This window comes from Callithrix jacchus, chromosome 1 (assembly GCF_049354715.1).
Source record: "Callithrix jacchus isolate 240 chromosome 1, calJac240_pri, whole genome shotgun sequence".
In the NCBI taxonomy this organism is placed as follows: domain Eukaryota; kingdom Metazoa; phylum Chordata; class Mammalia; order Primates; family Cebidae; genus Callithrix; species Callithrix jacchus.
In genome coordinates this window covers 72471249-72498838 of record NC_133502.1, presented here as the reverse complement: position 1 = coordinate 72498838, position 27590 = coordinate 72471249, and the positions used below count along the sequence as shown (strand labels likewise).

The window sequence follows — 27590 nt, the reverse complement described above, 5'->3', positions numbered from 1 at the left end:
CCAAAGGAAAATTATTTTCATCCTGAAACTATACATTTAGCAAAGTATTCGTCACATGTAAAGACAGACTAAAGAAATTTTCATACATATAAAGTTTCATAAAATTGACCTTTCTTGCCCCTTCCTTAAGAAGCTACTGAAAACAATCTCCAGTAACATTAGGAAGACAAGGAAGCAAAGAAACACTAGGGCCCACTCAGGAGAGTAAGAAGCAGCTCTGGGGTAAGAAACATGCCACAGGCCTAAAGAGCAAGCAGTCCAGATGCGATGGGTTTATAGAAGTATGCCAAATGCCAAAGGGAAGACTAGGGGAAAGGGAGAAAGTTAGTAGAACAAATTATAAAAACTGAACATAGCCGGGCGCAGCGGCTCAAGCCTGTAATCCCAGCACTTTGGGAGGCCAAGGCAGGTGGATCACGAGGTCAAGAGATCGAGACCATCCTGGTCAACATGGTGAAACCCCGTCTCTACTAAAAATACAAAAAATTAGCTGGGCATGGTGGCGCAAGCCTGTAGTCCCAGCTACTCAGGAGGCTGAGGCAGGAGAATTGCCTGAACCCAGGAGGCAGAGGTTGCAGTGAGCCGAGATTGCGCTATAGCACTCCAGCCAGGTAACAAGAGTGAAACTCTGTCTGAAGATAAATAAATAAAAATAAAAACGGAACATTTAGGGACAATATAAAAATATGTGGCTAGAAAACTATACAAGTGAAAAATGAGGCAATTAAAAACTCCAGGAGAAACAAAAAGCTCCGCAAAACAGGAAGTGGACACATTGTGTATTGACCTCTTGGGGGCCTCAGTGAATAGCTATCCTAGTAATAAAAATATTGATTATTGATTTAACTGTCTAAGATGTAGAGGAGACAAAAACATGAGGCAAGAAAATCTGTCATTACAGAAAATCATTTCACAATGACTTTCTAAAATTGATCAAATCAAGAAGTAATTATGTGAGCCCAATGCCTAAAAGCCTGGAGGTGACTACCAGAAGAAACTGCTAAGAAGAAGTTTAAAAGTGAGTGACTCTGAGAAGCTGGGCTGGGGGGCCTTGGGGAGGGCCAAGGGGACATGCTTTTCATTGTGACATTTTCAGTTCTGCTTGATTCTTTGAATAACAAGTATGTTTTACATTAATAAATATGTATTTATTGATTTTAATAAGTAAATATTCCCAGTGTACAAACACACCAACATCTGGCCTGTGAAAGGGCAGAAAGAAGTAGGGCAGAGATTGGTGGTGAATGTGATGCAATAAATAACCGAGGCTGGAGGGCAGGCCCTCCAAAGGACAGTGCAGGCAAACCCTTGGAGACAGGTGCAAAATTCAGCTGGAAGGGGGAAGGTGAGAGGGGCCTTTCATTCAAGTCCAGTCCAGTCTGCACCCTACCTGGAAAGGTTTATTGTCCAATGTGGTATCAATTAAAGTTGAAATGTTTTCACTTTCATCACTCCTTTTTTCCTCTCCTGAGCAATACTAGGAAATATTTGCTTTTGGAATTCCTGGACACTTGGCAAGGAGTAGAATTTGTAACACTATGGCTGTGTTTATGCACATGGCTGGAACACACTCAGGGAGACTGTGCCACAAATTCCCAAGAAATGTAATTCCCAGTGATGTAAATAAACATGGTTTCTTGAGAAAATGCTACATATAATCATCACATGTTTGTCTGGATTCAAGTGAATGTCATAACTTCTCAGGGAAAAAAATATCATCTAGGATAAGTGCACAGAATTGACAGTTTTCCAAGACAATGATGGTGGAATTTCAGCTCTTTCTGGTATTATTGGTGTGTCTGGCTCAAAAAAAAACTTAAGAAAATAATTTCTCTATGGAAAACTGAGTTGACATGCTGGGGTGTGTCTTTACTTCTGATGTACACACATGTGAGAAGGACGTAGCTATGTAACCTATACTTCATAAAATGAAACAAGAATCTGCTTTCTCTTTAATTTATTAAGGGCTCGGTGCTTAATGACATGTAAGCAGTGATCTTTGTGTCTCACCATTCAGAAATGAGTTGTCATGAGTTAAGTCTTCAAATAAAGCTGAAGCTGTTGCCTCTAACCCTTCACCTTCTTCACCAGGATCCACTTCTGAACTGACTTAGAAACACCACAGGAGAGGCAGTTGCAGTGGCTCACACCTGTAATCCCTGCACTTTGGGAGGCTGAGGCAGGCAGATCACCTGAGATCAGGAATTTGAGGTCAGCCTGAGTAACATGGTGAAACCCCGTCTCTATTAAAAATGCAAAGATTAGCCAGGCATGGTGACGCACACCTCTCATCCCAGCTACTCAGGAGGCTGAGGCAGGAGAATTGCTTGAACTCAGGAGGTGGAGATTGCAGTGAGCCCAGATCATGCCACTGCACTTCAGCCTGGGCATTGCAGCAGGACTCCGTCTAAAAAACACACACACACACACACAGAAATGCAACAGGAGAAAATACACACCCACATCTCACTGTAGCGCAGGAGACTGATCACAGGTGAACTCCCCAGTCCTGAGAGCCTCTAGGAACTTGAGCTGATAGCTCAGACGGCTCAGACTCAGGAGGATTGATGACCCATCCTCCCTGAGTTGATGGTGTTCTCTTAGCCTCAAGCATGTTTTTTCCCTCTGGACATTAGATGACTGTTCAGGCTGTCATAACAAAAACCATAGACTGAGTAGTTTAAACAACAGACATTTATTTCCTGTAGTTCTGGAGGCTAGAATTCCAAGATTAAGATGCCCGGCAGGATTGGTTTCTAGGCGGGGCTCTCTTCCTGACTTGCAGACGGCCACCTTCTCGCCATGTCCTCGCAGGGCTTTTTACTGGCGAAAGTGCATACTTCCTCTTCTTATCAGGACACCGCTCCTATCAGATTAAGGTCCCACCCTTATCATCTCATTTAAACTTAATTACTTCCTTACTCCAAACGCAGTCAGTGATGAGTTCTAGGACCTCAGGGAAATCACCCCAACAGGCCTTGACTTCTTCTGAGATGATTTTGTATTTAGAAATTCTAAAAACAGACTGGCTGTCAGGCTAAAGAATTGCTTCTTAGTTCTACCAGCTTCTTCCAGTGATGCTTTCAGATGATTCTGCAGGCAGTTAGATTGCTTCCACCCGATGGCTTGGAACAGAAAGTGCAGACATGGAGGGAAGGTGGCCGCACGTATTAGGTGGCTCAGGCTGCTGAAGCAAAATGCCATTGACTAAGTGGCTTACAGGTAAAAGACAATCATTGTCTCGTGGTTCTGGAGGTGGAGAAGTCCACATCAAGGTGTCAGCTGATTTGGTTCCTGGCAAGAGCTTTTCCTGGCTTGCAGACAATTGCCTTCTCAGTGTGCTCTCACACGGGGGAGAGAAAAGAAGCTCTTTGTCTTCCTCTCCTTATAAGACCACAGTGATACCGGATTAAAGCCTACCCTGTGACACATTTAACCCTGATTGTATCCTACAGATCCTGTCCAGACACAATGACCTCGGGCAGGAGGGCTTCAACATATGAATTTGGTAAGTGCAGGACACAATTCAATTCACAGCAATGATAAACCACCATCAAACCACCACCACCACCAGGACCAAAGTCTAGCTTTCATCCCAAAGCATCAGAGCAGCACCATCCTAATATTTCATGCCCCGAAGTGGGGGTGTCTGTGTAGGGTGGAGTTATCCATGAACAGTCAGACCCCTCATATGCTGACCAGAGACCAGTGGGGTAATAGAAATCCATTTTAAGGCCAGATTACCAAATACCATTATTCCTCCTCAGACCTAAGGAGAGTGAAGTATGGATTGGGGTAATTCAGAGAATGTTTCCTCTCACTCTTGGAAGTTGTGCCCTGCTGAAAAAGGGAACCCTGATATTCCAAAGGAACTAGGAAGGTAACAAGAAACAGGTCTCCGTGAGCATGCCAGGCACCAGGGCTTTTGTCCGTGTTTGCAGTCAGCAGTAACGAATGCAGTGCCAGCAGAGACTTGAACAGTGTTGCACATGGTTGGAACCCCAAAACCACCAGGGGAATGAGCCCAATCAGGCCTACCAGGGAACAAGAGGCCACAGGGAGCAGCGTCAAGGTGCCCCAGCTGCCTGGTTGCCCACTGGCCACAGACACATGGAATTGTCCAGAAGAGACCATCAAATTGGTCCAAACTAGAAGAAATGCCCAGCCAGCTCCTAGACTGGTAAGCCAAAGATAAGGGGTATTGTTGGGCCGGGTTCAATGGCTCACACCTATAATCCCAGCACTTTGGGAAGCCAAGGCAGGAGGATCACTTGAGGTCAGTAGTTCGAGACCAGCCTGGCCAACAAGGCAAGACCCCATCTCTACTAAAAATACAAAATTTTGCTGGGTGTGGGGCACATGCCTATAATTCCAGCTACTCAGGAGGCTAAGGCACAAGAATTGCTTGAACCCCAAAGGTGAAGGTTGCAGTGAGCCAAGATTGTGCCACTGTGCTCCAGCCTGAGTGACAGAGCAAGACTGGCCAAAAAAAAGAAAAGAGAGAGGGAGTGGGGGCGGGGGGGAGAGAGAGAGAGAAGGAAGGAAGGAAGGGAGGGAAGGAAGGAAATGGGTATTATTTTAAGCCTCTGAGTTTTGAGATACTTGTTCTGAAGCAAATGGAGCATAACATTGGCTAACGGTGCAATCTCCGCGCTTAGACTGCTTTTCTAATGAAGTTTCCTCCTCAAACAAAATTCCATTTCTTTGTACAAATATAGGACTAGAGAATAGCAAAACCTCCTGCAACTCAAATATTCTTCCAAAAGCCAGATCAGGGATGACAGGAGTAGTGAATGAGAACCCAGAATGAGCTCTGGGGTGGGGAGTGGTGACAGGAAAGGAAGCCGAAGCCCACAGGAGATATGCCAAAGCTACCCCTCTCCATGGGCTGCGGCCACCGGAACCAGCCACAAATGTGGTCTTCTTGCCCATGGTTAGGCTTACCTTGAAAAACAGAACCTTCTCAACTGTGGACAAAAGCACACACATCAGCAGGTGCTTGTGTGCAGTGAAGTCCATTCCATAATATGTTCTTACTGATCTGGAAACAACACTGTCACAAATAAATGAGTTCAGAAAGTGGTTGTTTCATTTAAAATCACTCATACTCACTATCACCAAACTCCCCCTGAAAGTGGTTGCACTGGCTTTGTCTTTGGACACACTGGTGTTGGAGCTCATTAATGGGGAACTCCATGTGGACCCTCAGCCGGCTTTCTCCTCTTGGTTTCAGTGCAGCTCCAGTTAGGCCTCGCCCCTTTCCTGCAGTGGGCACCTGCAGACAGAAGCTCCTTCTGAGGCAGTAGCTGGGACAGCAGCTGAAAGACTTAACTTGGCGGACACTGTAAGCCAGTGCAAGAAAAGACCAGTGCGGGGATACAGATTAATTACAATGAGAAAAATAGCAACTGTCCAGAGGAGAAAACTGCAGACAGCACCTTCACCAGGTGAGCCAGGTTAGCATCATCAGTCATGCCACATACTGGCCTTATGTGCCCTCTGATACCATGCACTGAGGAGGACACCATGTCACTCTTATGATATTCTTGCCAAAAAAAAAAAAAGGCATAAACTACATTTAATCAGGAGGAATGTGCCACAAAATGATGACCAGTACTCTTGAAAAGTCTAAAGTCCACTAGAGACAAAGAAAAGTTGTGGAACCATTCCGGACTAAAAGACACCAAGGACATTTGATGACTTAAACACAGCATGAGATATTGGACTGGGTCCTGAATCAGAGAAAGACATTTGTAGGACCATGGATGGAATTTGAAGAGGATGGGTGGATTAGTTAACAGTACTGCATCAATGCTAATTTTCTGGGATTGACCATCATAACATAATTATGTGAGGTGTAAACCCTGGGGAAACTGGAGTCAGGCATATGGAAATTTTTTGTACTATTTTTTGCAACTTTAAGTTCAAAGTTTAATTCCAGCACGTTGGGAGGCCGAGGCAGGTAGATCACGAGGTCAAGGGATCAAGACCATCCTGGCCATCATGGTGAAATCTGGTCTCTATTAAAAGCTGGGCATGGTGCCATGTGCCTGTAATCCCAGCTACTTGGGAGCCTAAGGCAGAAGAATCACTTGAATCCAGAAGGCAGAGGTTGCAGTGAGCCAAGATCACGCCATTCCACTCCAGCCTGGTGAACAAGAGAGACTGTCTCAAAAAGAAAAAAAAAAGTTCAAAGTTATTTCAAAATCAGGTTTAAAAAGTAAAAAACAAAGAACAAACAAACAAAAAAAAAGCTTAAAAAAACCTCTGTAGGCCAGGCACAGTGGCTCAAGCCTGTAATCCCAGCAATTTGGGAGGCCGAGGTGGGTGGATCACGAGGTCAACAGATCAAGACCATCCTGGTCAACATGGTGAAACCCCATCTCAACTAAAAATACAAAAAATTAGCTGGGTGTGTTGGCATGTGCCTGTAATCCCAGCTACTCAGGAGGCTGAGGCAGGAGAATTGCCTGAACCCAGGAGGTGGAGGTTGCGGTGAGCCGAGATCGCGCCATTGCACTCCAGCCTGGGTAACAAGAGCGAAACTCGTCTCAAAAAAAAAAAAAAAAAACCTCTGTAAAATTTAACAAGAAGGGGTAAAAAAACGAAGCACCACTGTTGGCTGACATCTATCTTCTTTAAATTTAGTAGGAAAGAAATAATCATTTTTGTCCAGGTATGGTGGTTCATGCCTTTGGGAAACCAAGACAGGTGGATCACGTGACATCAGAAGTTTGAGACCAGCCTGGCCAACATGGTGAAACCCCATTTCTACTAAAAACACAAAAAATTAGCCAGGTATGGTGGCTGGCACCTGTAATCCCAGCTACTTGGGAGGCTGTGGCAGGAGAATCACTTGAACCCGGGAGGTGGAGGTTGCAGTGAGCTGAGTTGGTGCCATTGTACTCCAGCCTGGGCAACAAGAGTGAAACTCTGCCTCAAAAAAAATCATTTTTAAGTTCATTTGGCTACCGGCCCTCAGAAGGTTAAGAGACAACCATGTGGTGGACATTTGTTTGGGGCTACCCTACATCTCCCACTCACCCCCTTCTTTTGCCCCAGGTTTTCATTGAGGACTCTATTCTTCCCTTGACTTGCAGCCATAAGATTCTGGGGAAGGAGCGGTTGACTCAGCCGTAGGAAAGAGGCGTGTGGTCTAAGCGTACTCAGCAGCATATTCTGTCTCCTTGGCCCTGGTGATACTCCACGGAGGGCATGTGAAGCAGGAAGACTTAACTCTGAGAGTTTGGTTTAAGCAGCAGGAGGCTGACTCTCACGACCAGCCCCACCTCCACTGGACTTGAACAAGCACAATGGGGACCGAAGCTACCTCTGTGACCAGCTGCTACCAGGCGAGAGTCTATCCCAGCAAGGAGCCAGCCCTGCAGCTGCAGAAATGAGTCTTGCCACAGCACCCCATCCCTAGTCAGGCCATGCCTGACTCCATCCTGTGGACTCTGTAGCTAGAAGAGGTCAGGGAGCTCCCCGCTTTTCAGGCATTCTGGATTGCAGGGACCTCTGGCAACAAGAGAGCCATGTTTAGCTAAGCTCCGTCCCCTGCTGAGAAAGTCAAGGTCCACCAAACCACATGCAGCAGTATCAGAGTCCTGAGTTATGAAAGGCGGCATCAGTGTGGTAGTGAGGACAGGAGGAAAGGGCAGAAAGGCCACCAGTGTGCCTTTCCACTGCTGCCCCAGATGGCCTGGGCATCCCTGAACGTGGTCAGCCCTCTCCCTGTGAATCAGCTCCCTGCATGCAGTCCAGGTTGGTCAGAGAGGCCTGAGCTCCAGTCGAGGCTGAGCTTTTCCACCAGTACCTGTGCTGTAAGGAAGACAGGAGATGGGGCTGAGCGTCCAGCCTTCTGGAGGTCGAGGACTGCTGCCTAGCGGGTGACCACGAGGGGGCAGTGTGGAGCAGGTGGTGGCCCGGGCCACGGCTTCCTGGCTGACCAGCCCGACCTGACTTCCCAACCTGAAATCCAGCTGGAGGGAGGAGGAGATACACAGCCAGCGGGCAACAGGGTGGTGGATTATGTTTATTTCCAAAATTTCCTGTAATTGATAAGTAACTGATTACCAAATAAATTTTATTAATAAAAAGAAAGAAGCCAGGTCAGTAGATAGCTGTTTTTCAGCATTATTTGTATCGAGTTTTCCAAATTTACACATTTGTCCAACTACCAAGATCCTGGACAGGCGGCAGGGACCACTCCAGGACCAGCAGGGACTGCTTCAGGCAAGGGAGATTTGTACCCCTGGGAGCTGCTGTGCCCACCTCCACCTGGCGTCCAGTGCAGTCCACCTGGGGTCCAGGAACCCTCGCCTTGAGGACAGGTGTCTCTTATCCTGCGTCCAGTTATTTTGGTTGTTACGGAACTCTATGTTCTCCTAAATATTAACAGTGCGTGCTCTTTGCATGCTTGAAGATGTTGCCAGGGCTGCCCTCTACCACCCCACCCTTAACTTGTCTTCATAGTGACATTTCCCAAATTCTCAGTCATTTCACGTGAAGCCTTCCCAATTAATCCACATCCACCTCAAGCATGAAGACTGTGTACACGGAGTGCAGTGAGGACTGAATATAACGGTGGGCCCTGCGCCCAAGGGCGGGTCCCACAGCAGGACACTGCGGTTCCAACAGTGGCTCCTTGCTGCGCGACCCGCCGCTGGACCCATGGTTTCTAAGCATTGATGACTTCCAACCCTCAGGATTCTTGTTACCAACAGGATCATGTGCCCCGTAGTTCATATGTTGGTGTCCTAAACCCTGATGTGTCTTGGAAATGGCACTTGGGAGGTCATATTGGATTAGAGACTCACACTTTTGAAATGAGGTCCTAAGTGTGAGTCCCTGATCCAATATGATGCATCCTTAGAAGAAGAGCAGATGCATGGTGCTGCGCTCACTTGCTGTCCTCTCCTTGCTCCCTCACAGCCAGGACGCCTCTGGAGGACCCTCCCTTACCCTCTACCTGGAGGGCAGCCATAAGCAGTAGCCTGGGGCTTGGGGGATGGGAGCTGAGACCCCCTACCTACCATTCTATGGGGAATGGCTCACCCCAGCCGGGGATAACACTGCAGGAAACACAGTATCGGAGCCCCATAACCATGGCCAAGAAGAAACACTCTATGGAGAGCTCAGGCAGGAACATGGCAGTGGCTTTGTCTGGTGCTCAGGCACATTTGATTGTACATTTAAAAATAACTATAACTATAATTGGATTGTTTGTAACACAAAAGATACATGCTTGAGGGGATGAATGCTCCAGTTCTTCCTGATGTGATTATTGCATCCTTGTATCAAAACATCTCATGTACCCCATAAATATATCACCTACTATGTACCCACAAAAATTAAAAATTAAAAAAATAATTTTTTTAATTTTTAAAAACCCTGAGAACCCAGAGGAAAGCAGGGCCAACTTCCCTGCCTGGGGCTGCCTGTCATCCACCCCATAGTCCCAGGAAATGAGCTCTGCCCCTTCCCCTTGAGGGGCTGGGGGGAAGGGATCAGTCCCAGCCAATTAGACAGGAGTTGAAGAGCATCCTCCGGGCCCTGTGGGCCCCAAGGAGGAGCATGGCTGCCCCTCCCGCACCTCCATCTGCCATTCTGCCTCTCCCCTTCTCACCCTGCAGGACAGCAGACACGTCTCCCTAGTCACCTGCTGGCAAATTGGAAGTCTCTCTCCCTCCTTCACCAAGCACCCCTGGGAAACTTTATCTTTGCAGATAAGCTCTTTGCTCACCCTGCATGGTGACAATTTGAGGGGCCTTGGAGGTCATGAAGAAACCTGGCCTGAGGGGAGCTGGGGATCCAGGGTCACTGCACAGCTGTGAGCCCCCAGCATGAAAAAGAAGCAGACACTTGTTAAACCCGGCATAAAAGGAGCCGAGAAACCTTGAGAAGTCCAGGTCCATCGTTGTGGGCTTGTGTGTCGGGAGGGCTCCAGCCCATTAGGTTTTTGTTTGTGTTTTTTAATGTTTTAATGTTTAATGTTTGGGGGTACATAGAAGGTGTATATATTTATGGGGTACATGAGATGTTTTGATACAGGGATGCAATGTGTAATTATCACATCATGAAGAATCGGAGTATTCATTCCCTCAAGCATTGATCTTTTGTGTTACAAACAATCCTACTATAGTTATAGTTATTTTTAAATGTATAATCAAATGATTATTGACTGTAGTCGCACTGCTGTGCTATCAAATACCAGGTCTTATTTATTCTTAATATTTTTTTGTACCCATTAACCATTCCCACCTTCTCCCCAACCCCACGCCCCTTCCCAGCCTCTGGTCACCAACCTTCTACTCTCTATCTCCATGAGTTCAACTGATTTGATCTTTAGATCCCACAAGTAAGTGAGAACATGTAATGTCTGTCTTTCTGTGCCTGGCTTATTTCACTTAACATGACTGACCTCCAGTTCCATCCATATTGTTACAAATGACAGAATCCCATTTTTTAATGACTGAATTATACTCCATTGTGTGTATGTGCCACATTTTCTTTATCCGTTCATCTGCTGATGGGCACTTGGTTGCTTCCAGATCATGGCTGTTGTGAACAGTGCTGCAATAAACATGAGATTGTAGATATCACTTCACTATGCCGGTTTCCTTTTCCTTCCTTTTGGGTTTATACCCGGCAGCAGGATTGCTGGGTCACATGGTTGATGAGCAGACTCTCAGAATGCAGGACAGGGATGGGGCGGGGCGGGGCGGGGCGGGGAGAACAGCTGCATTCTCGGATGTCCAACTCCTCTTCAATATCTTTCCCTCACCTAATTCACACCAACAGCATCAAAGGAAGAAGGGGGAGGGTGAGCTTAATGCCAGATCTGTTAATGACCTCTTTTTAAGCTTAAAAATGTAGTTTCAAAATCAAAGAGTCCTACAAAAAGAAATGATTTAAGTAAGTTATGCAACATGTGGCCTTTGGAAAAGCAGCACTGTCCTTGAAGTTACGCCCTCAGGATGGCAGGGGACAGGCCATACATCTGTGAACACATGTGCTCAGACCACCGGGCCCCTGCCAGGATCCCCCACCCCGGCCCTCTGCAAGTTTCCAGTCTTCACAAAAGTCCATTCAAGTCTGGAAAACGTTCCTCTCCCCCACAAGCTGGCTCCTTCCCTCTATTTAGATCAACTAAAAATCCTCCTTCTTAGGACCCAGCCCCAAATGTGCTGAGTAAGGAAGTCCCACCTCAAAATCTCCACCACTCTATTTCTTACTTAAATTCCTGTGGACAAAAGACAGACAGAGCTCAAAGTCATCCCTCTGTGCACTGACATAAATGCCTATGTGATTGCCTCCTTTGGAAAGACTAATCAGAAACTCAAAAGAATGCAATCATTTGTTTCTTATCTACCTAGGACCTGAAGCCCCCTTCCTGCTTCAAGTTGTCCCGCCTTTCTGGACCAAAACAGTGTTCATCTTACATATGTTGATTGATGTCTCACATCACCCTAAAATGTATAAAACTAAGCTATGCCCTGACCACCTTGGGCACACGTCATTAGGACCTCCCGAGGCTGTGTCACAGGCATGTCCTCAATCTTAGCAAAATAAACTTCCTAAATTGATGGAGACTTGCCTCAATACTCTTTGGTTTACAGTGTGGTACCACATTTGTGTATCCACTCATCAATTGACAGGCGTATGTGTTGCTTCCAGTGTTTGACAATGGTGAAGAATGTTGCTGTGAACATTCGTGTACATGTCTTTCTGGGACATATGTTTTCAGTTCCCTTGGGTAAAAATATATACATATATATATGAGTGGAACTGCTGGACCATATGAAAACATTTAACATTTTAAAGAAACCACTAGACTGTTTGACAAAGAGCCTGCACCATTTACAATCTCAGCAGGGATACAGATGTTCCAGAGGCTCCACGTGCTCACCAATGCTTGTTATCAACAGTCTTCCTCATTCTAGCCATGCTAGTGGCTGGGAGGTGATATCCCACAGTGCTTTCGATTTGCGTTTATTTGATAACTACTAATTTTAGCACCTCTTCATGTACTTTTTGACCATTTGTATATTTTCTTTGGAGAACTGTCTATACAGATATATTGCTTCCTTTTTAAAAATTGTGGCAAAATGCTCATAACATAATACCACCCTAACCGTTTCAGTGTACAGGTCAGCAGTGGTAAGTATGTCTGTACTGGTGGGCAGCCCATCTCCAGAGCATCTTCCTACCCACTGAAAACCACACCCATTTCCCCTCCCCCTGCTCTTGGCAACCACCAGTCTGCCACTGCCATGCATTCGACCACCCGCTCGTGAGTACAATGAGTAACTGTTCAGTCCCCCGGTGTCACAATCCTGTATAAAACATGTCCACTTTATTATGGAACTATTTGGGGCACTGATCTCTGTTAGAGTATTTTTCCAGTATCACCCAAGATATGAGTATTTCGGGTTTCAAGACTACGATATGGCCAGGCACAGTGGTTCACAACTGTAATCCCAGCACTTTGGGAGGCTGAAGCAGGGGGATCACTAGAGCCCAAGAGTTCAAGACCAACCTGGGCAACATGGCAAAACTCCTTTTCTACAAAAAATACAAAAGTTAGCTGGGCATAGTGGCTCATACCTGTAGCCCCAGCTATCCGGGAGGCTGAGGTAGGAGGATGACTTAAGCCATCTCATGGCTGAGATCTCACCACTGCACTCCAGCCTTGGTGACAGAGCAAAACCTTGTCTCAAAAAAAAACACATTATTTTATGTCCTTCAATCAATCAATCATAGGAATAATTTCAATTCATGTTCGATAGCAGGCTAGTAATTGCCCCTCAAGAGGGAACTCCCTGGTAAACCTGCCTTCCGGCAATATTAACTGGACATATTAATGGGAACCAGCAAGGTTAACCAGGCCCACACAGGGTGCTAATTTCAATAGTGCAGAACAGAGGCTGCAGTGCTGGCACCAAAGTCTCTGCACACGGCCTCTTGTGGGACATGGACTGAGGCTTATGGCGCCAGCCTGTGAGCACCTCCCAGCCACACCTCAGTTAGATCCATCTCTGTCTTGGGCGCCTCTTCACGAGGAGGACTGAAGAACAATATTGAGGGTGCCATCAAAGTGCTGGGCTTCCTTCTCCTAACTCAGCTACTCTTAGGGTGACACAGAGGATGGAGATCTAAGGCTCTCCTCATCAAAGCAAAGCTCAGTCTCACCTGGGAGGGAGGCTCAGGATCCTCCTTAACCTCCCACAACCCAGGGCACGGCACAGGCCGATCACCCTGGGTTTTGCCAGGGTCGGCTGCTCCTTCCAGCCGGCAGGAGCTTCCGCTGCTGAGCGTAGCATATGGCCTGGTGGGGGCACAGCTCACCCGTCCGAGGGCATCTCCGCATGCCCGTCACCTGTCACACGTGTGACCACCTGCAGGCTGTGTTGCACGTGTTTAACGCGCAGCTGCAGGAGGAGCCGCTGCTTAGGAGTGTTTTCTGATTCTACTCTGTGAATACCCCCCACGGCCGTTTCAGGCCCATTTCCTACTGTGACATGGTAAAAGCCCCATCAAACTGCACATCTCAGCCATACCTCGGCTTTCTGTGGAAACTGCTCTCTATAACCCAAATGTGAATAAGTAATTAAGGACTGTAATTTCCGCCCTACCCAGACAGTGTGTAAACAAATGCTAATCTTGACTTTGTGAATCACTTAAGTAACAATCAGAATGTCAAAAGTCCCCTGGCCCTCAGAGAGTCCAGAGCCCCTCACCCTCATCTCCGCCAGGGAATCCACTGGAATGTTCAGAGCCCCTCACCCTCATCTCCGCCAGGGAATCCACTGGAATGTTCAGAGCCCCTCACCCTCATCTCCGCCAGGGAATCCACTGGAATGTTCAGAGCCCCTCACCCTCATCTCCTCCAGGGAATCCACTGGAATGTTCAGAGCCCCTCACACTCATCTCCGCCCAGGAGGTGATGTACAGAATCCACTAGCCCTCAGAACGTCTGAAACCCCTCACCCCCACCCCCGCCCCTCACCCTCACTCCTGAGGTGGTTTTACGGGTATAAAAGGTCTTGACACCCTCCTTTTGGGGCCACGGGTTGGAGACACGTGAGCCCTCCGTGGCCACCGGCAATAAAGAGCCTGCAATTTGGCATACTTTTGTCTTGGTGTTGACTTTCTATGCTCGGGCCACTCAGGCCAGTACAACAAAACTATGGGTGGGAGATCAAAGAGGTGTTCGCAGGAGGGCCCTAGGAACAGTCCCCACCTAGTCTCCACCTATCCACAGAGTCACAATATGTTTGTTCCCAGGGCAGGCACAAGGGCTGAGATAGAGAAAGCCCCCAGTAATCCAATAGAGGGAATGAGTGTACACCCCAGAAACGACAGAAACAAAAGTGTTCAAGATTCTAGTGCTCTTAGAACTGAACTTGCATCAGTCATTTAGAGACATGCCAACAAGAATCAGATGCATTCTGTCTGGAGGTGGGCTATGGGGGACTAAGGGAGGGAGAACCGAAATTCTCTGGGCACAAGCCCCTCATCCTTGGGACACCTACTCACCTCTATTCGTCTGGGGACCAGCAGCCACTTAAGTCTGTAAAGAAGAGATAAACACAGGTCCTGTGTGGCCAGGACTCAAAGTCAGGAACACTGTAACCAAACTGTGTTTCCACCCACTTCCTGAGTGCCCTCTGAGGGTGAAAATGTTTCTCTGAATAGATGTGGCCCTAGCTCTCCTGGCTGAAGGTCTCAGGAGGAGACATTAAATCAGCAAGGCACAATTCTGAGGAGGACTGGCCTGCACACCTGTCTTGCCCAGCGAGATGCCCCTAGGTGCTCAAGGCTTCATGGTGGGACTGGGCCCCTCCTCCTGATGGAGCAAAGCCCTTGGTGAATTACACAGGACTGGACTAAACCCACTGACACAGGAATTTGCCATTGAGTTTAATTCAACCCTTGCTTGGAAACAGGAGCTCCTGCCATAGCAACAGTGGAATCACAAGGTTCCCTGCCCACTCCACACGCTCAGCACAGTTACCAGAGCCAAACTGTGGTAGGAGAGAAAGAGAATTTCAAAGGGAAAATAAAACACTAGTTCTGATTCTGCCAGCCAGCTTCAACATTATTAAGGTCTTTAAGATTTTCCCATGTATAGGCTCAACATTCTTCCTGCACAGTGGAGGCATCTTCCAAGGTACCTACAGCTCTAAGCTCTGATCATTTGAAAGTATCAAAACACTGCCAGGCGCTGTGGCTTACGCATGTAATCCCAGGAGTTTGGGAAGCCAAGGGAGTGGATCACCTATAGGTCAGGAGTTCAAGACCAGCTGGGACAATGCGGTGAAACCTCGTCTCTACTAAAAATACAAAAATTAGCCTGATGTGGTGTCATATACCTATAGTCTCAGCTACTCGGGAGGCTGAGGCAGGAGAATCTCTTGAACCCAAGAGGCAGAGGTTGCAGTGAGCCGAGATCATGGACTGCACTGCACTCCAGCCTGGGCAACCAAGCAACAGTCTCAAAAAAAAAAAAAGTAAAATCAAAAAATTAAAATAAATTAATTTTAAAAAATAAAAAGCAAAACCAAGAGTGACAACCTATGAAAAACCACCGAGTACACTGCAAACTACACTGTGGGTGAATGAAGCCCTGAATGGGCATGGAGGTTTGCAGACAGGAGGCACCCTGCAGAAGTCTGCAGAAAAGGCAGTGCATTGCTGGGAATGAATGCACAATCTGGGTGCAGAAAGGGCTGAAGAAAAGTGTACAAAAAATAATCTCTGCAAATAGCTTAAATAAAATATTAGCAAATATAACTCTAAAACTCATTAAAATAATAAACTATGGCCAAATCGAATTTATCCTGCAGGAATGCAAGGAACATTCAAATTAAGAATCTATTAACATAATTCACTATTTTAATAAGTCAAATAAGAAAAACCACATAATTGTCTGCATACAGCTAAAATGGCATTTTAAAAATTCAGCATTCCTGATTAAATTTTTAAAACACTTAGTAACAATAAGTGGATGTTTTCCTATTATGATAAAAAAGCATGTCTCAAACCAAAAATAAGTACTAAACTTGATACCAAAACATCAGACATAGTCTCATTATGTCTGTCATTATTAAATGTTGACTTAAGGCAAGAGAAAAATGCAAGAGATGAAAAATTGTACAAAGGAAGGCAAAATTGAAAGATGGCACCTCCATGTGCTTGAGAAATCCAGATACAACTGAAATGCCTTAAAAACATTAAGGTGGCTGGCAAGAAACTACATGCTATGCAGAACTTCTTTTCTATATAGAAAGCTTCAAGGAAGAAAGGATTATCTTTACAATGGCAACAGCAAAAACATATGTGAAAAATTACAAGCCATGCAGATTTGTGTGGAAAAAACGTTAAAACTCCAGCAAGTGGGCCAGGCATGGTGGCTTACACCTGGAATCCCATTATTTCGGGAGGCCAAGACAGGAGGACCACTTGAGGCCAAGAGTTCAAGACCATCATGGGTAACATGGTAAAACCCAGTCTCTATGAAAAAAACACAAAGCATTAGCCTGGTGTGGTGGTGCCCACCTGTATTCCCAGCTACTGGGGAGTCTGAAGTGGGAGGATAGCTTGAGCCTGGGAGGTTGAGGCTGCAGTGAGCCATGACTGTGCCACTGCACTCCAGCCTGGGTGACAGAGTAAGACTTTGTCTAAAAAACAAAAAAATTCATCAAGAGTTGTAAAGTAAAATTTGAATAAATGATAATTAAGGTCTTCTTGTTGGATCGAAGCCTCCATAATGTAACCAAGTTGGTTCTCATCAAACCATATTATAAATGTATGTGGAATGAATGTGGATTCATGTAAAACCAACAGGATTCTCTTCTGAACTAGATACTGACACTTAGCTTATTGCAGAAAAACTAAACGTGAGAATACCCAAGAAAGTTCTGCAAAAGAAGAGAAATCAGGGACAATTTGCTCTACCAGATGATAAAACATTATAATGTACAGAAATTAACATAGCTTGAAAGACAAACAGATTGATGGACTACATGGAAAGACCAGAAAGAAGCCCTTGTAAACATAAATTGGAAAGATAACGCCAGATGCAGATGACTCAGCGTTCAAGGTTGTGGCCCCCACTGCTGATCCCCTGTGGGGGCCCAGGGTTCCCTCAGTCTTTTCATTAGCACTAGGCCTGCCTCTCACCCTCCCGACTGTGAAGCTGGGTCCACGACTGTCCGGCCAGGGGCGACACCCCCAGGCTCTCTCAAGTGCAGATATGTGACCAAGTCTTGGCCAGAGAGAGGAAAGCTGAAGTTTTGAGTGTGGATCCCATGTGCCATCCCATTCAGTAGCCACTAGCCACATGTGGGCACTTAAATTTAAATGTAAATTAATTAAAATAAGATATCATCAAAGATGTGGTTAGTTGCACTAGCCATATTTCTCGTGCTCAAAGAGTCGCATGTGCCTGTGGCTGCAGTGTTGGACTATAGGGAATTCTGTGCACTTGATCATCCTTAACTTAAAAGCAAGTCACTTCCCCTGGACTTCCCCCAGACCAAGGCCTGGCTCCACCCATGGTACTAACCATCTGTGGTCACACAGTAAGAACACCATCTTAGGGGCTGGGACTGGGTGAGGCAAGTCACGTACCGAGGTTGCAAAATTTAAGCAGGGACTGGCACCCAGCATCACCCAAGTGAGGGGCCCTCTGAATTCTGAGCATCAGTGCCTCCCTCAACTCAGGCTGGTCTTGGTCCTGCTGTAGGGAACAGAGAACAATCCGATGGAGAGAGCCTAGGGGCTGGCCTGGAGTCTGGGCTGCTCCCTACACAGAGAAGAAAGGCCCAAGGACTTAAGTCACACCCTAAGATCTTTATGGTATTAATGAGAGATTAGTGCAACACATATTAATGTCTTATTGTATTAGTGGGAGAAAGACAGATTATTCCCTAAATCAGGATGGGACAACTAGTACACTATTTAGAAAAACAGAAATGGATCACTTATCTTACTTCTTTATCAGTTCATTTACAAGTTAATTGTAGTTCAGTAAAAGTCCTGGTTGGCATATATACAAGGACATTAATTGCAGTAATAGTTGAAGACTGGCATCAATTCTACCAACAATTATAGAATAAATTATAGTATGCCCACTTTAACATGCTGCATAGACATTAAAAATAATTCAAGGCCAGGTGCAGTGGCTCATGCCTGTGATCCCAGCATTTTGGGAGGCTGAGGTGGGCAGATCACTTGAGGTCAGGAGTTTGAGACCAGTCTGGGCAACATGGTGAAAGCCATCTTTACCAAAAATACAAATATTAGCCGGGCATGATGGCAGGCACGTGTAATCCCAGATACTAGGGAGGCTAAGGAAGGAGAATTATTTGAACCTGGGAGGCACAAGTTGCAATGAGCCTAGACTGCACCACTGCACTCCAGCCTGGGCAACAGAGCTAGACCCAAAGGGAAAAAAAGAATTCAGTAAGTCAGCAAATAGTTATAGAGAATCTATTATGTACCACTTCTATCAACCAGACAGGTGAAATTTCTGCTCTCAACAAGGTCACAGTCTATCTGTAGAGAAAGAAATCATATTAGAAGATAGATAGATAGATAGATAGATAGATAGATAGATAGATAGATAATAGATTAGAGATGATAGATAGATGGATGGATGATAGAAAGGTGATAGATTACAGATGATAGATAGATAATATATTAGGTAGAAAGATAGTTAATAAACCACTTTAAATAGCATCAAAAGTAATGAAATCCTTAGGAATAAACTTAACTAAAAAGATGAACATGAAAACTGCAAGACTTTGATGAAAGAAGTTCAGTAAGTTTTGTCAGGAAAAACAGAAAAGAATGAAACATACAAAAGAATGAAATGTGTCCCTTGTCTTACACTGTACACAAAAATCAGCTCAAAATGGACTAAAGACTTAAATATAACACCTGATACTGTAAATCCCCCTTTTTGGATTGTTTGAAATAGTTTCAGAAGGCATGGTACCAGCTCCTCTTTGTACATCTGGTAGAATTTGGCTGTGAACCCATCTGGACCTGGGCTTTTTTTGGTTGGTAGGCTATTAATTACTGCCTCAAGTTCAGCCCTTGTTATTGGTCTATTCAGAGTTTCAACTTCTTCTTGGTTTAGGCTTGGGAGGATGCAAGTGTCCAGGACTTTATCCATTTCATCCATGTTTACTGGTTTATTTATGTGCATAGAGTTGTTTATAGTAATCTCTGATGGTTGTTTGTATTTCTGTGGAATCTGTGGTGGTATCCCCTTTGTCATTTTTTGTTGCATCTATTTGATTATTCTCTCTTTTCTTTTTTATTAATCTGGCTAGTGGTCTGTCTATTTTGTTGATCTTTTCAAAAAAACTAGCTCCTGGACTTCCTAATTTTTTGAAGGGTTTTTTGTGTCTCTATCTCTTCAGTTCTGCTCTGATCTTAGTTATTTCTTTTTTTTTTTTTTTAGTTATTTCTTGTCTTCTGCTAAACTTTGAGTTTTTTTTGATCTTGCTCCTCTAGCTCTTTCAATTTTGATGATAGGGTGTTGATTTTAGATCTTTCCTTGCTTCTCACGTGGGCATTTATTGCTATAAGTTTTCCTCTAGACACTGCTTTAAAAGTGTCCCAGAGATTCTGGTACATTATGTCTTCTTTCTGGTTGGTTTCGAAGAACATCTTTATTTCTGCCTTCATTTGAGAGCCAGTTGTTCAGTTTCCATGAAGCTGTGCGGTTCTGAGTTAGTTTCTGAATTCTGAGTTCTAACTTGATTGCACTGTGGTCTGAAAGACTGTTTGTTACAATTTCCGTTCTTTTGCATTTGCTGAGGAGGGATTTACTTCCAATTATGTGGTCAATTTTACAGTAGGTGTGATGTGGTGCTGAGAAGAATGTATATTCTGTGGATTTGGGGTGGAGAGTTCTGTGAATGTCTATCAGGTTTGCTCGGTCCCAGTCTGAGTTCAAGTCCTGGATATCCTTGTTAATTTTCTGTCTTGTTGATCTATCTAATACTGACAGTGGAGTGTTAAAGTCTCCCACTATTATTGTGTGGGAGTCTAAGTCTCTTTGTAGGTCATTAAGAACTTGCTTTATGTATCTAGGTGCTCCCGTATTGGGCATGTATACATTTAGGATTGTTAGCTCTTTATGTTGCATTGATCCTTTTACCATTATGTAATGCCCTTCTTTGTCTCTTTTGATCTTTGTTGGTTTAAAGTCTATTTTATCAAGACTAGGATTGCAACTCCTGCTTTTTTTTTTTTTCTCTCCATTTGCTTGATAAATCTTCCTCCATCCCTTTATTTTGAGATATGTGTTTCCTTGCATGTGAGATGGGTTTCCTGGATACAGCACACCGATGGGTTTTGACGTATTATCCAATTTGCCCGTCTATGTCTTTTGATTGGGGCATTTAGCCCATTTACATTTAAGGTTAATATTGTTATGTGTGAATTTGATCCTGCCGTTTTCATGCTAGCTGGTTGTTTTGCCCATTAGTGGACACAGTTTCTTCATTGTGTTGATGCTCTTTACCATTTGGCACATTTTTGGAGTGGCTGGTACTGGTTGCTCCTTTATATGTTTAGTGCTTCTTTCAGGAGCTCTTGTAAGGCAGGCCTGGTGGTGATGAAATCACTGAGTAATTGATTGTTCCTAAAGGATTTTATTTCTCCTTCACTTATGAAGCTCAGTTTGGCTGGATATGAAATTCTAGGTTGAAAGTTCTTTTCTTTAAGGATGTTGAATATTGGCTCCCATTCTCTTCTGGCTTGTAGGGTTTCTGCTGAGAGATCTGCTGTGAGTCTGATGAGCTTCCCTTTGTGGGTAACCTGACCTTTCTCTCTGGCTGCCCTTAGCATTTTTTCCTTCATGTCAACTCTGGTGAATCTGATGATTATGTGACTTGGGGTTGCTCTTCTTGAGGAATATCTTTGTGGTGTTCTCTGCATTTCCTGGATTTGAATATTGGCCTGCCTTGCTAGGTTGGGGAAGTTCTCCTGGATAATATCCTGAATAGTGTTTTCCAACTTGGATTCATTCTCTCCATCACAACTTGAATTCATTCTCTCCACCACATTCAGGTAAACCTATCAAACATAGATTAGGTCTTTTCACATAGTCCCATATTTCTTGGAGGCTTTATGCATTTCTTTTTACTCTTTTTTCTCTAATTTTGCCTTCTCATTTTATTTCGTTGAGTTGATATTCAATCTCTGATATCCTTTCTTCTGCTTGGTTGATTCGCCTATTGAAACTTGTGTATGCTTTGTGAAGTTCTTATGTTGTGTTTTTCAGCTCCATCAATTCGTTTATATTCCTCTCTAATCTGTTTACTCTCATTAGCATTTCATCAAACCTTTTTTCAAAGTTCTTAGTTTCTTTGCATTGTGTTAGAACATGTTTTTTTAACTCAGAGAAGTTTGTTATTACCCACCTTCTGAAGCCTGTTTCTGTCAATTCATCAGACTCATTCTCCATCCAGCCTTGTTCCCTTGCTGGTGAGGAGCTGTGATCCCTTGGAGAGGAGATGCTTTCTGATTTTTGGTGTTTTCATCCTTTCTGCACTGGTTTCTTCCCATCTTTGTGGATTTATCTACCTGTGGTCTTTGTAGTTGGTGGCTTTCAAATGGGGTCTCTGGACATCCTCTTTGTTGATGATGAAGTTATTTCTTTCTGTTTCTTAGTTTTCCTTCTAACAGTCAGGCCCCTCTGCTGGAGGATGCTGGAGGTCCACTCCAGACCCTGCTTGCCTGGGAATCACCTGCAGCAGCTGCAGAACAGTAAGGGTTGCTGCCAGTTTATTCATCTGTTATCTTTGTCCCAGAAGGATACCTGCCAGATGTCAGCCTGATCTCTCCTTTATGGGGTGTCTCTGGATATACAGGGGTCAGGGAGCTGCTAGAGGAGACAGTCTGTCCCTTATAGGAGCTCAAGTGCTGAGCTGTGAGCTCCATTGTTCTGTTCAGAGCTACTGGGCAGGTACATTTAAGTCTGCTGCAGCAGAACTCATAACCACCTTTTTTTCTCAGGTGCTCTGTCCTGGGAATGTGAAGCTTTATTTATAAGTTCCTCTTGTGCTTCTGCCTTTTTTCAGAGATGCCCTGCCCATCAAGGAGGTAGCCTAGTCACAGTCTGCCAGCGGAGGCATCGCTGAGCTGCTGTGGGCTCTTCCCAGGGGCTGTGTGAACTTCCTTGTGGTTTTGTTTATTGAGGTATGGTTAGAACTGCCTCAGTAATGGCGGTCTACTTCAGTAATGGCGGACTGTCTCTGTAATGGCGGACTGCCTCGGTAATGGCAGATTGTCTCAGTAATGGCAGACTGCCTCGGTAACAGTGGACTGTCTCTGTAATGGCAGACTGCCTCAGTAGTGGTGGACTGCCTCAGTAATGGCAGACTGCCTCGGTAGTGGTGAATTGCCTCAGTAATGGCAGACGCCCTTCCCCCAACAGAGCGGGACCATCCCAGGGCCAGCTGTGCTTGCTGTGAAACTCTCAATCCAGAGCATTTCAGATTGCTAGTCTTTGTGGGGGTGGGACTGCCGAGCCAGACCACCTGGCTCCCTGTTCAGCCCCGTTTTTTTTTCAGTTGAACAGGCAACTCTGTCTCCCAGGCATTCTAGTTGCCAGTTGAAACAGCGCCAGGATGTGTGTGAGTTTTTGTGCAGAGACCCGCTGCACTGGCTGAAACAGCCACACCGGAGACTTACGGTGCTTTTTCACCCAGGAATCTCCTGGTTTGTAGGCAGTAATAATTCGTTTGGAAATGCAGTGATCACTCACCCTCTGGGTTTTCACTGGGAACTGCACTCCAGAGCTGTTCCTGTTCAGCCATCTTGGATCGTCTGCTATGGTTGGTTTCTAATCCTCTGGACAGAGGTTCTCAGCACATTGGGGTTTCTGTCCACACAGGGCTCCCCTCTTGTTATTGTTGCCTGCTTATTTACACCCCTTTGTCTCTTCACACCCTTACCTTTCCCCCTCCTCCAGCATTAGGAATTCACTCGGATGCTTTTATTGTATAAACTGGTTTGTGTGTGTCCTTTTCCCATGTATTAGGGTTCTCTTAGAGGGACAGAACTAACTAGATGGATGGATGGATGGATAGATAGATAGATAGATAGATAGATAGATAGATAAAGAGGAGTTTATGATGTATTAACTTACATGATCACAAGGTCCCGCAACAGGCTGTCTGCAAGCTGAGGAGCTAGGAGAGTCAGTCCGAGTCCTAATACTGAATAACTTGGAGTCTGATGTTTGAGGGCAGGAAGACATCTCATGGGAGAAAGACGTAGGTTGGGAGGCTAGGCCCATTCCCTCTCTTCACATTTTTCGGCCTGCTTTATATTTGATGGCAGCTGATTAGATGGTGCCCATCCAATTAAGCATGGGTCTGCCCTCCCCGGCCCACTGACTCAAATGTTAATCTTCTTTGGCAACACCCTCACAGACACCCCAGGATCAATATTGCATTCTTCGATCCGATCAAGTTGACACTCAGTATTAACCATCACACCCTGTGTGTGGAGTTTTCTTGTGAGTGTACACATATTTTTAACTGCATAAATGATCATGTTGCACACCTCTCTCATGTATCATCCTGTGTTTCACTTTCCTCCCACAATGCAGTGCTCTCAATAGCCATCCCTGCTGCCATGAGGTCACATTCCGGGTCTCAGCCCAAGGCTACCTTCTCTGCTCTACACTGCAATGCTGGGAATGAGAACCTAGAGTCACATTGAACATTCCCAGGCTCATTGTCAGCAGCTTCTTGGATCCTTCTTTTTTTTAGAGACTGGGTCTTACTATGTTGCCCATGCTAGACTTGGATTCAAACTCCTGAGCTCAAGTGATCTCCGACCTCAGCATCTGGAGGTCATTGGGGATTGTATGGGATCAGCAGGGATTACAATGGGTAGTACTGCGCCTGGCCTGTGTCTTCTTTGCTCTCCAGCTTTGCATAGCCAAGATACTTCTGCATGCTCTTCTCTCTGACACAGGTAGTATGGTTTCCCTTTTCCAACTGATTCTGTTCCATTGCATAAACATCTACTCCCTGAATCCTAGATGCTGCCTCCACCACATGGACCTCACCAGGCCCCTCCAATTCCAGAGATGCCCCGACGATCCATTTCTCGGATAACTAGTGACGTTTAGCATCTCCTCGTGGGGGTGTCAGCCTTTCCGTCCCTTTTCTGTGGCTGCCTGTTTGTGTCTTTGTCTAGTACTGAGTAGGAGCTCCAACAAGTAGAAGGGCTGAAAGGACAGTGAAGGGATTTGAAGGGAGGGCCTCCCACTGGCAGAGAGATGCGTCCACATCCCAGGGGTCCAGGAGAAGCTGTCTTGCAAAAGTGACTGCTCCTTTTTTCATAATCTTCACTGAGGCAAGAATTTACTGGGAATTGTTTAAACTGCTGCCCTAGGATGTGCATTAGGTTCCTGATGGTAAAAGACAGGGAGAACCTGCAATCATTCCCAGGGAAAACTACAGACCACCTCCTTCCACAAGTCCCACCAGATCCTTGTTCCCAGGTTTCTGCGAGCTCTAACTTTCACCCATAAGGGTGTTCTTCTGCAGGTGCCCCACCTACCTTCAAGGTCTGAGCAGAGGTGAAGGGGCCATGACATTCCAGGAGGACCATGCAGCAGGACCAGGACAGAACAGGGCAGGCCATGAAAGTCAACCCAAAAGGTTTGACAGATTCTCCAGACATGCACACTTTGTGTTCAGAAATGTCCCATTTCAGCCAAGTCTTTTATGTTCTCAGGACAGACTTCATAAAACCTGCCACTTGGTGGCTTTGCTCTGTATGAGGAGTGGAAATGGCCAGGAAGGGCACCAGCCTGTCCTGAAAGATGGATACACACACTCTTTCTAGTGAGGCTATTTGTTTTGAAATTTCAGGGTAGAGGGACTTACTCATCGTGATTGTTCTGAAGTGCAGGATTTAAACAAACTAGATGAGTAGAATCAGGCTCTGATCACAGGCAGCGCATGGAGTGTGGACTCTATGCTCAGAGTTTGGCCCAGGGGCCTGCTGCAGGAACTGGCCACCTAGGCTATCAAGTCCCCATTCAAGGGACAGAGCACTCAGCTCCAGACCTATGGAGGGCAGAAATGAGGTCGAGCAAGGAAGCCCTTTGCAATTTGCTTACTAGTATTGCTGTTGTTGCTGTTGGAGGGGCAAATACCAGAGGCTAGCTGGTCTTGAAGGACAGAGCCTTGTCAGGGTCAAAGCTCCGGTTCTCAGGGGATGAGCTCCCATTGCAGCCTCCTCTCTGGGCTGTCATTAGAGAATCTTGGGTGCCTAAAATTAGCTTCCAGCCTCCAGAGAGCCACTGCTATTCCTGGTGGCATAGATCACACTTACCATGTTACCTGCAGCCCATGGGCCATGAGCAGGCCTCCTCACAAGCCTGAGCACGTGCTGTCCCAACAGAGCAAAGTCACCAAGCTCTTTGTCACCATACCTCCAGAGACCACCTAGAAGTGGAAGCAAATGAGAGCAGGCAGTGATCCCTATGGGAAAGGGGTGGGTTGAGGGCTACCTGGACCCTCTGGCTCTTCTTTGTTGTCTGTGTCTGTTGGGAAACACAGAGGGTATTTGTTGCATGCAGAGGTGTCTATTTGCTCAGCATGGACAGCTTAAGGGAGGTTGAGTGTTGGGTACCATAAGGGGGAAGATGGGGACAGGGACCCCATCAGTGCTGAGGGGCCTGCTACCTGGCATAAGAGGGGACTATCTCCACCTGTCATCTCTCCCCTTGAGACCCAAGCCCTTACAGGCAGAAGGGGGCTAATAGGAAAAATCAAGGTGTGTTTCTCCTACTCTCACTACCACTCACCACTCACTTCTGACATTAGATGTTGGGGAGTTTCCCTACACATCAACCAATTCTCCAGTGGACACCAGCTGGGAGTCCTATAATTCAATTCCATTTTGACACAACCTGTCCCTGTAGTTAGCATCATATCCCACAGGTTAAGGGATGAATCTCACAAGACTGCCTCTTCTACTTCAGACATCAACCAAGCCCCAGGTTGTTTAACCTGTGCTTTTGACCCACTGGCTGTACATAGGGGTTCCCATGACCCTCTCCTTATGTTTGTTTAATTTGCTACAGAAGCTCACAGAAATCAAGGAAACACTTCATTATAAAATATATGAAAAAGGATACAGATTATGTAAGGCTGTCTGAGGATGAAGGGAAGCTTAGGGAGATATATATGAGAGAAGGGGTACAGAGCTTCCATACCATCTCCGGGAACACCATCCTCCAGGAATCTCCACATGTTCAGCTGGCCAGAAATGCCCCAAACTCTGTTCTTTTGGGGTTCCATGGAGGCTTTATTATGTAGGCGTGATTGATGACATCATTGGCCATTGATGGTCACTCAATCTTCAGCCCCTCTCTCCTCCTAGGAGGTCCTGTTGAAGCTGAAAGATCCAACCCTCTGACAACATGGTGGGTTCCCCTGGGAACCAGCCCCATCCTGAAGCTATTCAGGGCCCCTGAACCAGCAGTCATTTCACTGACATACAAAAGACTCATCATTTGGAGATTCCAAGTATTTTATGAGCCATGTGTCAGGAAACAGATGAAGCCCAAAATATATATATTTCATAGTGTCACAGAGGCATAATCTTTTTCCCACTGAACGCATTCTCAGCGATGTCTGCTGAATGAAGCAAGGGCAGAAAAACTGCTGCAGGGTAAATTTCCTGGAAAGAGAGAGCAAAGGCCCTGCATCCAACTGTGTGTGCTCAAAGAGGAGAGTGAAATAATCCCTCCTGGAAATTATGCTCTATCTAACCTGCAGATTCTTGAGTGACTGCAGGGATTCTGATGAGTGGCTGCTGGTTGGGTGGTTTTCTGGGCTCTGCCATTTGCCCCCTCTGTGCGGTAGAAAGCACAACTGTAAACCAAGGTTGCCAGTCAGTGCTCATTTTTGGACAAAGGGCAGTTGTTTAGGAATTAGATTATTCCTGCCTCCTGTCTCAGCTGTTGGTGGCTCCACTCCACCTGAACACGGGGTGTAGAGAAATCATTTTAAGCCCAGTGATTCTGCAAATCGTAATGACTGTGACAGCAAAGGTTGTTTGTTCATGTTTTTGTGCATTTGCTTAATCACGTTTACCTTAAGAACATGCTCACCATGTGAGCTCTCCATTGGAAAATGTGATGCCCAGCATGAAAGGAAAGCCACCCAAGCCTGTGATTTCTCAGGTCTCTTTCAAAGCTTATGTCCCAACAGTGTCGTCAAACTGAAATAATCAAAAGGTTCAGAAACTAGTTAGGAGAATTTATACCAACAGTACAAAGTTGAGGACAGCCCACTTGGGAAGAACATATTTCAAAGGATGAAAGTCAGTTCTTCAAAGTATAGTAGAAGTATGGGATTGCTTATATGGACAACACTGAGGTGCAGCGGTGCAATCTTGTCTCACTGCAACCTCTGCCTCCTGGGTTCAAGCAATTCTCCTGCCTCAGCCTCCTAAGTAGCTAGGATTACAGGCGTCAACTACCTTGCCCAGATAAATTTTTTGTATTTTTAGTAGAGACAGGGTTTCACTAT

At 45.6% G+C, this 27590-nt stretch overlaps 1 protein-coding gene across 4 annotated transcripts; it reads right to left on the bottom strand.

Moving 5' to 3' along the window:
• Positions 1 to 10299: 10299 nt before the first annotated feature.
• LOC144581440 (uncharacterized) lies at positions 10300 to 26336 on the bottom strand. Of its 4 annotated transcripts, XM_078365313.1 has the most exons (5): positions 26270 to 26336; positions 25384 to 25496; positions 17638 to 17812; positions 14542 to 14575; positions 10300 to 10575 (listed from the first exon to the last, which is right to left on the bottom strand). In XM_078365313.1, exons 1-4 carry the CDS (start codon positions 26304 to 26306, stop codon positions 14544 to 14546), a joined length of 357 nt encoding a protein of 118 aa, XP_078221439.1. In that variant the 5' UTR covers positions 26307 to 26336; the 3' UTR covers positions 10300 to 10575; positions 14542 to 14543. The 4 variants fall into 4 exon arrangements, 2 of the variants coding, with proteins under 2 accessions (XP_078221439.1, XP_078221429.1); XM_078365303.1 differs by lacking the exon at positions 14542 to 14575; XR_013532274.1 differs by lacking the exons at positions 14542 to 14575; positions 17638 to 17812 and having other exon boundaries at positions 10300 to 10786.
• Between the last annotated feature and the right edge of the window lie 1254 nt (positions 26337 to 27590).

What these genes read in the sequence shown, in the direction of transcription:
- LOC144581440 (XM_078365303.1), bottom strand. Translation starts at nt 26,306, where the DNA reads ATGTGGAGATTCCTGGAGGATGGTGTTCCCGGAGATG. An exon ending in CATGGGCTGCAGGTAACATG is followed by an intron (nt 17,813 to 25,383) that starts GTAAGTGTGATC and finishes TTCTCTGTGTAG; the next exon opens with GGAGCAGCCCAGACTCCAGG. An exon ending in GCTTAAATTTTGCAACCTCG is followed by an intron (nt 10,576 to 17,637) that starts GTACGTGACTTG and finishes TGTTTATTGCAG; the next exon opens with CACTGTTCACAACAGCCATG.